The 12975-nt window shown below is 35.3% G+C and overlaps 1 protein-coding gene across 1 annotated transcript in view; it reads left to right on the top strand.

The window, feature by feature from the left end:
- The window catches only part of LOC125680480 (uncharacterized), a 53996-nt gene extending 41227 nt beyond the window's left edge, over positions 1-12769 (top strand). Inside the window, exons 10-17 of the mRNA XM_056156541.1 lie at positions 900-1000; positions 1971-2023; positions 2625-2656; positions 2866-2968; positions 5069-5151; positions 6989-7160; positions 7605-7645; positions 7910-12769. Coding sequence (XP_056012516.1) covers positions 900-1000; positions 1971-2023; positions 2625-2656; positions 2866-2968; positions 5069-5151; positions 6989-7160; positions 7605-7645; positions 7910-8749 — 1425 coding nt within the window. The 3' untranslated portion in view covers positions 8750-12769. The remainder of the gene's footprint in view (positions 1-899; positions 1001-1970; positions 2024-2624; positions 2657-2865; positions 2969-5068; positions 5152-6988; positions 7161-7604; positions 7646-7909) is intronic.
- Positions 12770-12975: the final 206 nt, after the last annotated feature.

Below are 12975 nucleotides of genomic sequence, written 5' to 3'. Positions count from 1 at the left end.
TGTGTATATAATGACTCAGTAGTTACAAAAAAGTGTAGTAACTGTGTGTGTATCAATTCTAGATAACGAGATAAAACTGCCATTATATTTTATTGAGGTATTTAAAGAGAAAATCCCATTGATGGGGTTTTTAATTCGGAGTAGATTTTCTTTTCAATCTTGTTTGTGTTTAACTATTGATAACAATATAGTAGATAATATCTCTGTTCTTATATGTTTTTGAGTTATGTTCTTATACTGTAAATCTAATTCTCTTCATTAAAATCTGGCTGTAAATCTAATTCTCTTCATTAAAATCGGGCTGTAAATCTAATTCTCTTCATTAAAATCGGGCTTTAAATCCAGTATCTTCATTAGAATTGGGCTGTAAACTGTTTAGTTATTAATTGTCAAATGCTTTAATTCTTTTCTAATTTGGTTGTGAATATAAAAGATGATGATGATTACAAACTTTGTCTTTTCACTTTTGATTTCATAGCGTCTGTGAATTTCCCTGATGATGACTGTAAATTGTGTACCATATTTTCTAATCACTGTCAAGCCTTCAATTTGATAGAGCAAAGTTATGAACAATATGATTTTAAAAAAAAGAAAAGAAAGAATTTTGACATTACAGAAAGGTAATGGGACAGGACAATGAAGCTATGATAATGAAATGAATTTTCAATTTGTGGCCCGTTTTTCATTTGGAGTGATTGCAATGTTCTCTGATAATGCGTACACCGTGTGTATTCAGTATAATGTAAATTTGACCTCTGATATGTTTGTCATGATGAACAAATAAATACAATAAAATGCCGAGAAACCCTATGAAGATGTGGGTCTTCAGCTGGTGGTTTCATCAATAAAGGGATCTGTTGAGTGGGAAGATGAATTGATTTAATGTTTTGTGATTATAGGTGTTGTCATCAGAAGGCCCCCTGTATCATGGACACATACAGCAGATAGGACCCGGAGCAAGTGATCCCGCTGTTGTGTATATTGAGGAAATCGGACAAAAGTAGGTGCTTTCATTATTTTCCTCGCGACTGTAGTACTACGGTGTTAGGTCTGGATGGCTGAGGGGAGGCGTGTAGTACTACGGTGTTAGGACAGGTGAGGGGAGGAGTGTAGTACTACGGTGTTAGGTGTGGATGGCTGAGGGGAGGAGTGTAGTACTACGGTGTTAGGACAGGTGAGGGGAGGAGTGTAGTACTACGGTGTTAAGACAGGTGAGGGGAGGAGTGTAGTACTACGGTGTTGGGACAGGTGAGGGGAGGAGGGTAGTACTACGGTGCTAGGACAGGTGAGGGGGAGGAGTGTAGTGAAGCAGCAAATTCCGAGCTTTATCTGATTATAGTTTGTGATAAAGGGTGGTGTGAAATTTTGTAAATTTGTATACAAGGAAGTCTCAATTTGGTTAATTATGTGAAAATCACCAGAAATGGATGAAAGTTTTTGGGTTGTCATCCTCCAACAAATTTGGTGTAATGGTGGCATCTCTAGAAGTGCATCAGTCACTGATAAGTGATACAATGCCATTTTATGAGGGAATTCTCCAATTTGTTAATATATCTGTATATTTGATTGAAATATGCTTATTCAATATACCTGTGTATGATTTATTCATATTAAGAATTTTTTCTGCAAGGTTTCTTCTTTGAATATTATTTAGTAAGATATTGGTGCTTGAGTCAATCTGTGACTTAGTGTGTCACCCAGATAAGGTTGAAAATTACATAATATTTTCATTAGGTTCTCTTAACCAGTTGTCCCCAATCAATGCTGATTAATATGTGGTACAATGTGATAAGATTGAGTCCGTTATAATATTTATAAGACTGTATTCTGTGGTGAGATTTACGATGGAGATGAAGAGAACTATTGATGTTAAGGGTTGGTAGGCATTGATTTAGGAGACGGTAAAGAGCCCTCCTTTGTTTGAATACAAGATGTGCATCGTCTACAGATTGGATGATCATTGTTTTCAGACTAGAAGTCAGTCAAGATAGGTTGCGTCCTGCAAAAGCCTCGGGACGATCAGGTAAGTAAAATATGCATATCATTAAGACAATTCTATTTTATTCTGTCTTTTGATGTCAATTCAAATATGTGGAAATATATACTATGTCAGATTTTCATTATTCCATTGCAATTAATGAAATTTAGATAAAAATTTAGAACAAACCCTCGGTATTATTTTTTAAGAATTCAATTCTTTTGGGACAAAACCATGGTAACGTTTACAGCCTTGTACGTACTTGTAATATTTTAAAGTTTGCCACCAGAACATTTATTATGAATAACAGATAAATGAATTAATGTGGAATTCTAAATTTTGATTAATATATTTACCTGAAATTTTTCCTTGAATTGAGGAGGGGGGTCCTAATTTTTTATTATCCTATACGTAAATCACGGTTATAGTGAATCACTGGAGCCATTAAAAAAACAATTCATTTCAACCATGCAAACTGTTATATCTAGTGAAGTTTTATTTTCCTTTGATAGAGAAATTGATTATCACTTCACAATAAGCATGTGATCCCAACAACTTCATGGTTACTGTGCATCTGGTCTATAACCATCGGCAAATAATAATTATTATGATTTTGGCAAATTCATTTTTTGTCATTTTCTTGCAGAGTGGTTTCTGAAACAGCAGAGGAGAAAGAGAGTAAGGACTTAAAGGAATTATTATAGATAGAACTTTAATATGGCAAAATTAAATTCAGGAAAAGGAAATTAATTCAGACTTGCATTGATTTCTTAAAGTTTTAAGATGAATATAAAGTCATTTATTCATGGTAAGTTGGATGTTAGATTTAGATATAGTAAGTGTTTGTATACAAGTGTGATGAATACAATAGCATGTTCTATTTATAGTTACAAGAGATGACCGTCACACAGGACAGAATACCCCCAATGATGCCCCATAGTCTACCCCCACCCCCCATCCAGGTCGTTCAATCAACATCCCTTCCCCAAGGTGCGTATTCAGTAAAGCAGAACCTGCACATTTGGTACTATTCTTGCAGTGCTTTCTGTTCAAATGTTAAAAAAAAAAAATGCTGAGAAATGTCAAATTCTTCCATAATCAGCAGGTTTGATATGTATAAATTTGCTGATTAAGAATTTACCTCAAGGCTACAATATGTCCAATTACTATGCATGCATTAGCCGACATAGTGTAATAGATCAATAGATACTGGTAATTAAGTGCAAAAAGTATGTCGGCAGCCTTTGGCTCGAGTGAGCTTTTCTGATATTTTTGGAGTGTTATTTACTTTTCACATTTTTACCTCCTTTTGAAGAACTGCTGAACAATGTTCAACCAAAATTGGCAAAGTATTCATCATTAATAGATGAGATCAAGTTTGTGAAATGTAGAGTCATCACAATTTTGAGGGGAGATAAATGGGATAGGGTGTTAAAGAGGCTTTATCAGGAACACTTGATTCTTTCACAGATAACTTTCCCTCATTTGAATTAACACTAGAAGGATGGATTTCCTGATGAAATTTAATAAAAATGTGCATGTTATGTTTGAAATGTTGTATCTTTTTAAATGTGATAAGATATGGAATTTGAAATTTCATCTAAGGCTGCAATTTATTAACCAACCCATGTAGTGTAATAGATTAAAGTTTGTTTGACCTATGTCCAACATTGTCAAAGAAGGGCCACAAATAAGATATAAAAGTTTATATGAAAATACATATTAGTAAAAATAGTCTGAAGAGTCTTGCCATTTGTATAGCTGTATGGTTTGATGTTCATTTTATATTGTACCCCACCACAATGCGGAGGGGACACCAAATTTACTGGTGTCCCACCTGACTTTGTGGATGCAACTCCTCCGAAACGGTTGAACGAATTTTGTTCAAATTTTGTAGGATTGTTAGTCGCCATATGTAGATGATGATATTGCACTGCCATGTTGATTCAACAAATTTTACAAGAGTAATGGGACTTTGTTGAATTTGTACATGCTACAGTATAGGAACACTGTGGACTCCTCGGAGACCGCCGTACGGATTTTGTTTAGATTTTGTAGGATTGTTAGTCACCATAAGTTGTTGATCATACTCCACCGCAAATTTGATTCTACAAATGTCACAGGAGTTATTGGACTTTTGTGCTTCAACTTTTTTTGGTGGCAGTGGGGGACATGGCTTCTCGTAGCAATTAATCTTGGGGTGTGTTTTTTTTTTGGTACAAAATTGCTTGTATTAGTTTAAAAGGTATTGACTTCCCTTGAATTAAATGATTGCAATCATTTGTTTGTAAAAGAAAACAGTGGTAAGATTATTTAAGCAGTAAATGTTTGTCTGTCTGTCCGTCCGTCTATCAGTAAAACTTTTCACATTTTCATCTCCTCCAGAACCACTTGGCCAATTTCAACCAAACTTGGTACACATCGTCCATGGGTGAAGGGGATTTAAGTTTGTTCAAATGAAGGGCCCCTTCAAAGGGGAGATAATCACAAAAATGCGAAAAATAGGATGGCGTCATTTTACATGAAAGCTTCCAAACATAGTACAGATTCAAGTTTGTTCAAATCATGATTCATGACCAACAAAGAAAAAGCTCTTGAGTTTTAGTAAACGGTCGAATTTATAGGGCTCAGAACAATAGAATTTAAATTACAATAGAAGATACTTGCGATAAAATAAGAATGACTTTGGTAAGCACAAAACAACCCGGAAAAATGTTCAATTTACTACAGTATTAATTTTTTAGAGAGAGAGAGTTAATACATCTTTGTATTCTTAATATATACTTTACCTAAAATAATCAAAAGTTTTCTTTGAGTGAAATATAATCAGTTTTGATCTTAATTATGTTCACTCTCAAAAACTACAAGAAACAGCTGCATAAGACACTGAAATCTACTCAGATTTACCTGTAAAAGCAATCTACGCTTGAGTAACTTTGTGACCTAAATTCAGACCAAATGTGAAACTTTGCTGACCAAATTGTTTTAATAGTCTATTGATCAATCCAGCAGGCACTTGAAAGCTCTACCATCTTTTGTAATTCGCTGTACTGGAGAATAATGTTGAGTGATATACCTTGTCTTTTGAAGAAGTATTGAACAACAGCATATTTGTTCCAAAGTGGCAGATTCTGAGTTGCAGTCGTGGTGTTCATACAAATAAACCTGCAGAGGTATGTAACATGTTTATTGGGGGTAAATTGCAGAGGTATGTAACATGTTTATTGGGGGGTAAACTGAAGAGGTATGTAACATGTTTATTGGGGGTGAACTGCAGAGGTATGTAACATGTATATTGGGGGTAAACTGCAGAGGTATGTAACATGTTTATTGGGGGTAAACTGCAGAGGTATGTAACATGTATATTGGGGGTGAACTACAGAGGTATGTAACATGTTTATTGGATTTAAAGATACTGGAACTTGTGTCAACCTTAGTTTCCTTCAGTCAGATTATTTTTGGTTTGGTCAACATGGACCAGTAATTTAAATATTCTTGATTGTTTTTCTAAATATTCTTTATTCATATGTTATTGTTCTATATTTGATGCCACCTGTAATTTTCCATAACTACGTGTCAGGTGTTGTTTTATATACTTTATGCAATAAGCACATGTATGTACAGCATGGCAACATTGTAACAAAGTCAGAACACAAGTCTCCAAACTAACTCAGTTGCACAACTCTGCCTGAGCCAGGGAAACAGGAAATGGGAGTGACTATAGAAATGTTGAAAGGTCAATAGAGTTTCCAGAGAGTTAAAGACCTAATGCTGAATAAACTAGCCATCAATTTCTATTAATGGGTTGCAGGTACATTGTGACACACTGCACTATCTAATAAATCAATGTTACTAGTTTAGTACTTTGCACTAGCTATGCTCACCATAATGTTTGTTAAATGAATTGCATTTTCCAGACTGGAAAAATCTGTTCTCTATATAATGATTCCACTTCCAGAAATTTCTAGGTTCAATAAATTTCAACATTTACAAATCTTAATTATTTTCATGAATATACAGTATTTAGCTCACCTGAGCCTGAGCTTTTCTGATAAAAATTTGTCTGTTGTCTGTCGGCGTCGTTGTTGTAAATTGACTTTTCACATTTTCATCTTCTTCTCCAGAACCACCAGGTCAATTTCAACCAAACTTGGCTAAAAGCATCCTTGGGTGAAGGGCTTTCCAAGTTTGTTCAAATGAAGGACCATGCCTCCTTCAAAGGGGAGATAATAACAAAATGCAAAATTAGGGTAGGATCATTAAAAAATCATCTTCTTAAGAACCACAGGGCCAGAAGAGCTGACATTTACATGAAAGCTTCCTGACATAGTACAGATTCAAGTTTGTTCAAATCATGGCCCCCGGGGGTAGGTTGGGGCCACAATAGGGGATCAAAGTTTTTACATAAGAAATACAGGGAAAATCTTTAAAAATCTTCTCCACAACCACTGAGCCAGAAGAGCTGAGATTTACATGAAAGCTTCCTGACCATAGTGCAGATTCAAGTTTGTTCAAATCATGGCTCCCGGGGTAAGTTGGGGCCACAATAGGGGATCAAAGTTTTACTTAGAAATATATAGGGAAAATCCTCTTCTAAGTCAGAAGAGCTGAGATTTACATAAAAGCTTCCTGACAAAGTACAGATTCAAGTTTGTTCAAACCATGGCCCCCGGGGTAGGTTGGGTCACAATTGGGGATCAAAGTTTTACATGGGAATAAATGGAGAAAATCTTGAAGAATGTTCTTCCTAAGAACCAATGGGCCTTTGTCTAAGACTAGGTTAGGGTATCAATACTTAACTATTATTGGCATATTTATAAAGCATAAAACCTCAACAGAATTCATTTCTGAAAAGCTTCAAGTCAAAATATCCATTTTCGGACCCCAGACCCCCAATCTGCTTTGGGAGGACTCTCAAACACACACCCCCCTTCCAGTTTATTTTACCTTTCTGCAGAATTGTGTTTGACGTAAGCATTGGAGTTGATAAGGAATGTTTTACTTTCACAGTCCACAAGTTGCTTTCCCCCCTGCCCCCAACCAGAGATGTCGATGTTGCCAGTGTCTCAAGTTCAAGTTCCCAGGATATGGGTTCCCTACATGGACAGTATTGCGCTGTCAAATGTGGATGTCAACATCCTACCCTCCCAGGAACCCAGGGGACAGGACCTGCCTCTAAATGGTAAGAAAACATTCTGTCAGATAGATACCATTGGTAAAATATTCTGTCAATAGGTACCTGTAAATGGTAGAATATGTTGTCAAATCAGGATACCATTCGTTTAGTGTAAATTTCAGTTTGACCACTCCTTGGTCATCGACTGGTCAGAGTGAAGCTTGTTGTTCAAGAATTATCACTTACTGCATGTAGCTTGAATTTGGAATGCATGTTCCCAAGATATGTGTCCTGTTGCAAGGGGAATTGATCCATTTTTTTTATGTTCTGCCATTTTGATTTAGTCTGTATGATGATATAAAATGCTACATATATTTTTGTGAAATAAAGTGCACCTGATTTTAAAATCTTGAAAGAAATTGGCAGGCGTAGTGTTTGAAATGGTATTTGTTAAAACAAGTCACATTTTCAGAATTTGCAAAAATGATAACTGACTTTTGCTAATTTCAGACATGAATACTTTGAGATTTTTCTTCAACATCGGAGTTGCTGTAAGTATACAGAATCAGATTTTGATTGATTTTAAAACTTTTAAGAATTCTATAAAGAAAAACTATTCAACAATTATGGAATTCCAACTGATTGCCTTAACATTGCAAGGGCAATATTTAAATGAGTAAAAACCAAGGTCACGCTTCATAGGGTCAAGATGTGTAATGCTCAGTGATGCATGGTGGCCTTCCTTCATCTTTAGCACAGTGATTTAATTGACGTATGTGGATTTGCACTGAATTCTATTTTCCTTTTTTGCATAGCATTATGGAATGGTGAGTCAGCAGGCATTAGCTAATGGAGCAGCTTCAAGAGGAAACATCCAGCCAATCATCTACTGCCATGGGAAGCCAACCAGCGGCATGGAACCAGTGCGAGGACTTCCTCAGATCGGTAAATCTACCTTGTCTGCTCAGTCTCCTCCCCCCACCTCAAATTCTGACGACGAGAGTAGCAACATGTCTAACGACAGTGGATGTGATGCTGACGAAACAGCTGCTGCACGGGAAAGGGTGGTTAAGACTAATGACAGCTCCCATGTAAGGGAGGTAAATGTATCGGCTGTCCGGCAGAATCGGAGCTGCGACACAGAAAGTCGATGTTCTGACATGTCTCTTGCTGATATGTGTGACGGCAGCATCGCTGTGGAAAACCAGGAACAAGGCGAGCCTAAACAATATAAACCACGCCGGAAGTACTACATGTACGGCAATCTCAAACTGGTGAAACCCATTAAAGAGGTACCAAAACGATTCATGGATCTTTTAAAATCCATGAGCGCCGAGAAATCTCGTGTTGAGGGAGAACCAATCATTTTGGCTTTCCCGCTACATCACAAACCCGATAAGGGGCCCAATAATCAGTTCAACCCTAATGCACCAACCTTTGTTCCTGGTTCCCATGGTGACAGAATGTCTGTCGATAGCAACCATGTCATTAATTCCCCATCATCCACTTCATCTAATGTGTATTATTGTCCGCAGTATGTATCATTGCCTAACTCTAATGTATCGTATAATCCTAGTCTAAGCTCTGTCATGAATACCCACCCTCAGTTCCATCACAATCCTCTTTGCACAGGTTTCCCTGCACCCCCTCCCTAGGTCAACCCCACAACTGGCTACATTACTATTAACAGCATCAGTAGTTATGCATGAGGTGCTGCAGCTGAGAGAGGTGGTGGGTTTACAAGCGATGCAGCTGGAAGTTTGGACTTGATGGTGCGCTTCATGCTTGCCAGAAAATCAGTTAACACAGCATTGCAAGAGCTGCTCCTTTGTGTACGTGTTCTACACTATGGACATCATTATTATTATCTGCGTATGTGTCTTCTATGGTAGATTTATGCTCATCTGTGTGTGTGTCACATGGTAAATGTATTCTTGTTATGAAAGCTATGCACAGTATTTTAATCTTCTTGATCTGATGATAGTAACATTTTGCCTTGGATAGCTAAATTTCCAATAATTTGCACATTTTTTATAAATATATATAGACAGTAGAACATAGTTATAATCAACCTCTAGTCCAGCGAAAAACAGGTCATTATAAGCAAATTTTGTTATATCTGATAAAATTTTGGGTGTTTTACTCTCACTGGGTAATGAATATAACTTCACAATAAACATGAATTTGTTATAAGCATGGTCGTTATAAGTGTGTTTTACTGTATAAACTTTTTTAAGTAGTCACTAACCCAAACTGTTATTGGTGATATTTTATAGCAGGATCTGTATGATTTTGAATTTCCATGGACTTGACACTTTTTGCATTCATGTAATTTTTTTTATTGAAGACTTGACACTTCTTGCATTCATGCAATTTTTTTTTATTGAAAGTATTCCTAGTGCAGATCACTTTCCTGAAGAAAATTATCATAAGCTGAATTATCTTGCCCATGTTCATTTATCTCTGTATGTTGTATATATTCATTGATTCTCACATTGATTGCACACAATTTCAAGGGCTGAAGAAGGGCAATAGTGGGGGCTTACTTCAGAAATAAATGCATTTTTTTTTTACTGTGATGCTTCTCGCTAGCATACATCATGAAGCATCGCAGTTCATAACCTTGTGTATTTTAAGAAATAGAATTTATTCCTTCATTGTATCAGTAAGCAGGCATGCTCGTCTTGTGTAAAGATTCAAATTGTTTAGATAGTGAGTAAGGATACTAAACGGGGTTAAAGTTGTCTTCAAAATCTGCCATAGAACCACACGGGTACATATTGTAAAATCGATATAAAGAAGTGAATTTTATTTTGAGAATGCATGAGGGTATGAACTGCAATGCTTCACTGCCTTGGCGCTTCATGAAACGTATGTTTGCGTGAAGCACTGCAATTCATATATACTCTCATGCACTTTTAAAAATATTTATTTTGTTTACATTTTACTTGCATTTCTGAGAATTCCCAAGTTGTTATATGTGATGCAAGTTCTCAATGTATGACTTGTTGCACTGTGGCATTATTAGACTACATGAAGGATAAAAACAATTTTTATTTTAAAAAAAGAAACTTCCAAAGCTTACATGGTATGATTTGCATTCTTGTGTCAGTCTTGCTCATGCTATGACCTCTGGATTGGGTGGGAGCACAATAGTGATTGAAAGTTTAATTTAAAAGTATTAGTTTATATTATGCCAAACTAAGATGTAATCTATATGATGTACGAGCAAGGTGAGCAGCCTGTTGCCCTTTGGGCCTCTTGTTAGAATCTTATTTCCAATACAATATGTTCATAAGCGAGATTAAAGTGACATTTTGTTACTATGGTGATGGGATTGTTGCCCTGGTGATGGTAGAAACATGTAGTTGTCCGTGTTATTTCATTAGCTAATCAACGCCTTTCCTGTTGGTGCTACTTCTTGTCCTTGTATCATCCCCCCCAGAAAGAACTATTTATTCAAGTGTGTCCAACATTTGATACCCCCATTTGCATCATTTGAAATAAAGATTTGGGGGAAGGATGTTCAAATTGTTATTTACGATTTTGCAAAATTTCACTTTTTTTTGGTGTACATTGACATTACATTTTTTTTTTTTTTTTTTTTATATATAACTGATTTTTTGACTTTTTCCTTCAGTTGATCTGATATGTGCTTTTGACTTTAGAAGTGTTTTACCCTGTTTGTTAGTATCGTGTTAGGTATTACTATTGTAGGATTTGTTGAAACTTTTGTGTTTGTTGACTCTGGTAATGATGTTATTTTTAGACTTTTACTGAGTTAACAAACATCTTTGTGTGATACTTCATTTTTTAGACATGCTGTTCCTTCACCTTTTCTAAATGTAATTAACAATTTTTATATGCCTGTTTCTAGATGGGATGTATTATGGTACAACGATGTCTGTCCATCCGTCCGTCTTATTTGCAGTTTTCTGTTCCTATTTCCATTTCACTGTTTTTGTCCTGTCTGTAATTCTGTCTGAAACTTTAACCTTGCTAATAACTTTTGAACAGTAAGTGATAGAGCTTTGATATTTCACATGAGTATTCCTTGTGACAAGACCTTTCCGTGGGTACCAACATTTTTGACCCCTTGACCTTGGAGTTTGACCTACTTTTTGAAAACTTTAACCTTGCTAATAACTTTTGAACAGTAAGTGATAGAGGTTTGATATTTTACATGAGTATTCCTTGTGACAAGACCTTTTCGTGGGTACCAACATTTTTTAACCCTTGACCTTGGAGTTTGACCTACTTTTTGAAAACTTTAACCTTGCTAATAACTTTTGAACAATAAGTGATAGAGCTTTGATATTTCACATGAGTATTCCTTGTGACAAGACCTTTCCGTTGGTATTGAACCTTTTGACCTTGACATTTGACCTATTTTTAATTATTATTTTTTTTTACATTGGTCATAACTTCTAAATGGTAAATATTAGAGCTTTAATATTGTACAAGAGCATTTCTTTTGACAAGATCTTTCTACTGGTACCAAGATATGTGACCTTGGCCATCTTCAGAATTGGCCATTATCGGGGGCATTTGTGTTTCACAAACACATCTTGTTAATCAATGTCAAACAAACCAGACATGAACTCGTGATGGGCGTATTATGTATCGTTTCCAGTTTTCTGGTTGCGTTCTCCATCATGTTCTTGCTCAGTAATGAAATTATATTTATAGATTTCATCTTCATGGTTTTTTTTTTTTCATATAAAAACTATTCTTTTCTTTATATATGAGATGTATGCATGTAAAAGTAAAAAAAAACCAAAATGCAATGCAAGTTTAATGAATTTAACTTTCATTGGTTATATTGAAATTCAAATGATGAGCAAGGTATGATTTGAATATGGAAAAAAGGAACAACTTATAAACTGACAACTTGAGATTGGAATTTTTTTTTTTTTTTTTCTGTTTTAACGATTTGATCCCACTTTTGAAACTCGATATGTTCTTGTAATTTTAATACAGTTTCAGTGTCTTGCTAAAGAGAGCTGTGGTATTGTAAAAGTTGCTGATTTTCCCTGTTCTTAATTTTTGTTGTTCCATTACGAGTTTTTGAATTAAGAGATGATTGTAAAAAGTATATGACATGATTTTTTAGCTGACAATTTTTGTAATTCTTACTTGTATATTAAATGATGGCCAGCTTTGAAACTTCACTAACCAGAATTTTATTTGAAGACATATTTGGTTCCCATGCTAAGTTTTATCGGTATTTTAGATTTTAAGAATCAGAATACTCGATACTCACATACTTGCTCTGTATACAGGAAATGCAGCTTCACATGTCATTGTTTTTAAGATATTTTAAACCTTTTTAGCTTAATGCCAGATTGGAGCCACATTTAATAGAAATCCATTTATTTATGTATGATCCCCCTTTATTTTTTTTCACAGTGTCACATTCCATATTCCTCTTGTTTTGTGTACTTAATTACAGCATTCCATTTTGAAATACATTCCACTTCGATGTTTCAAATGATGCAAGAATTTTTGAATAATATATGAACAACCACTTGTTGATATTTGCTGTAGATTTTCCCGCATTTTGAATATATAAAACTGTTTAATTGCTTTGAATGTTGATTGTGAAGTTGGAAGCAAGATGTAAATTTATTTATACTGTTCCTTTAATAAAATTTAGCGTTTTGTTCTTAAAGCAATTTGGATTAGTGTGATACTTAAGAGTTATCTTTCTTGGTGCTTACAATTGGACCCATTGGATGGTCTACTGAGGACCGATACATGTACATGTATATAAATGCCTCGGTATACCTTTCACAATTACATCAAGTGAATACTCGTAATTAAAACATGAATTAAGAGGCAGCCACCTGTTAATATTAATTAATCCCTTGCTCTAACAGAT

Source organism: Ostrea edulis, chromosome 2, assembly GCF_947568905.1.
Source record: "Ostrea edulis chromosome 2, xbOstEdul1.1, whole genome shotgun sequence".
Lineage (NCBI taxonomy): Eukaryota > Metazoa > Mollusca > Bivalvia > Ostreida > Ostreidae > Ostrea > Ostrea edulis.
The sequence above is the reverse complement of the archived record's forward strand: the minus strand, read 5'-3'. Positions and strand labels throughout refer to the sequence as shown.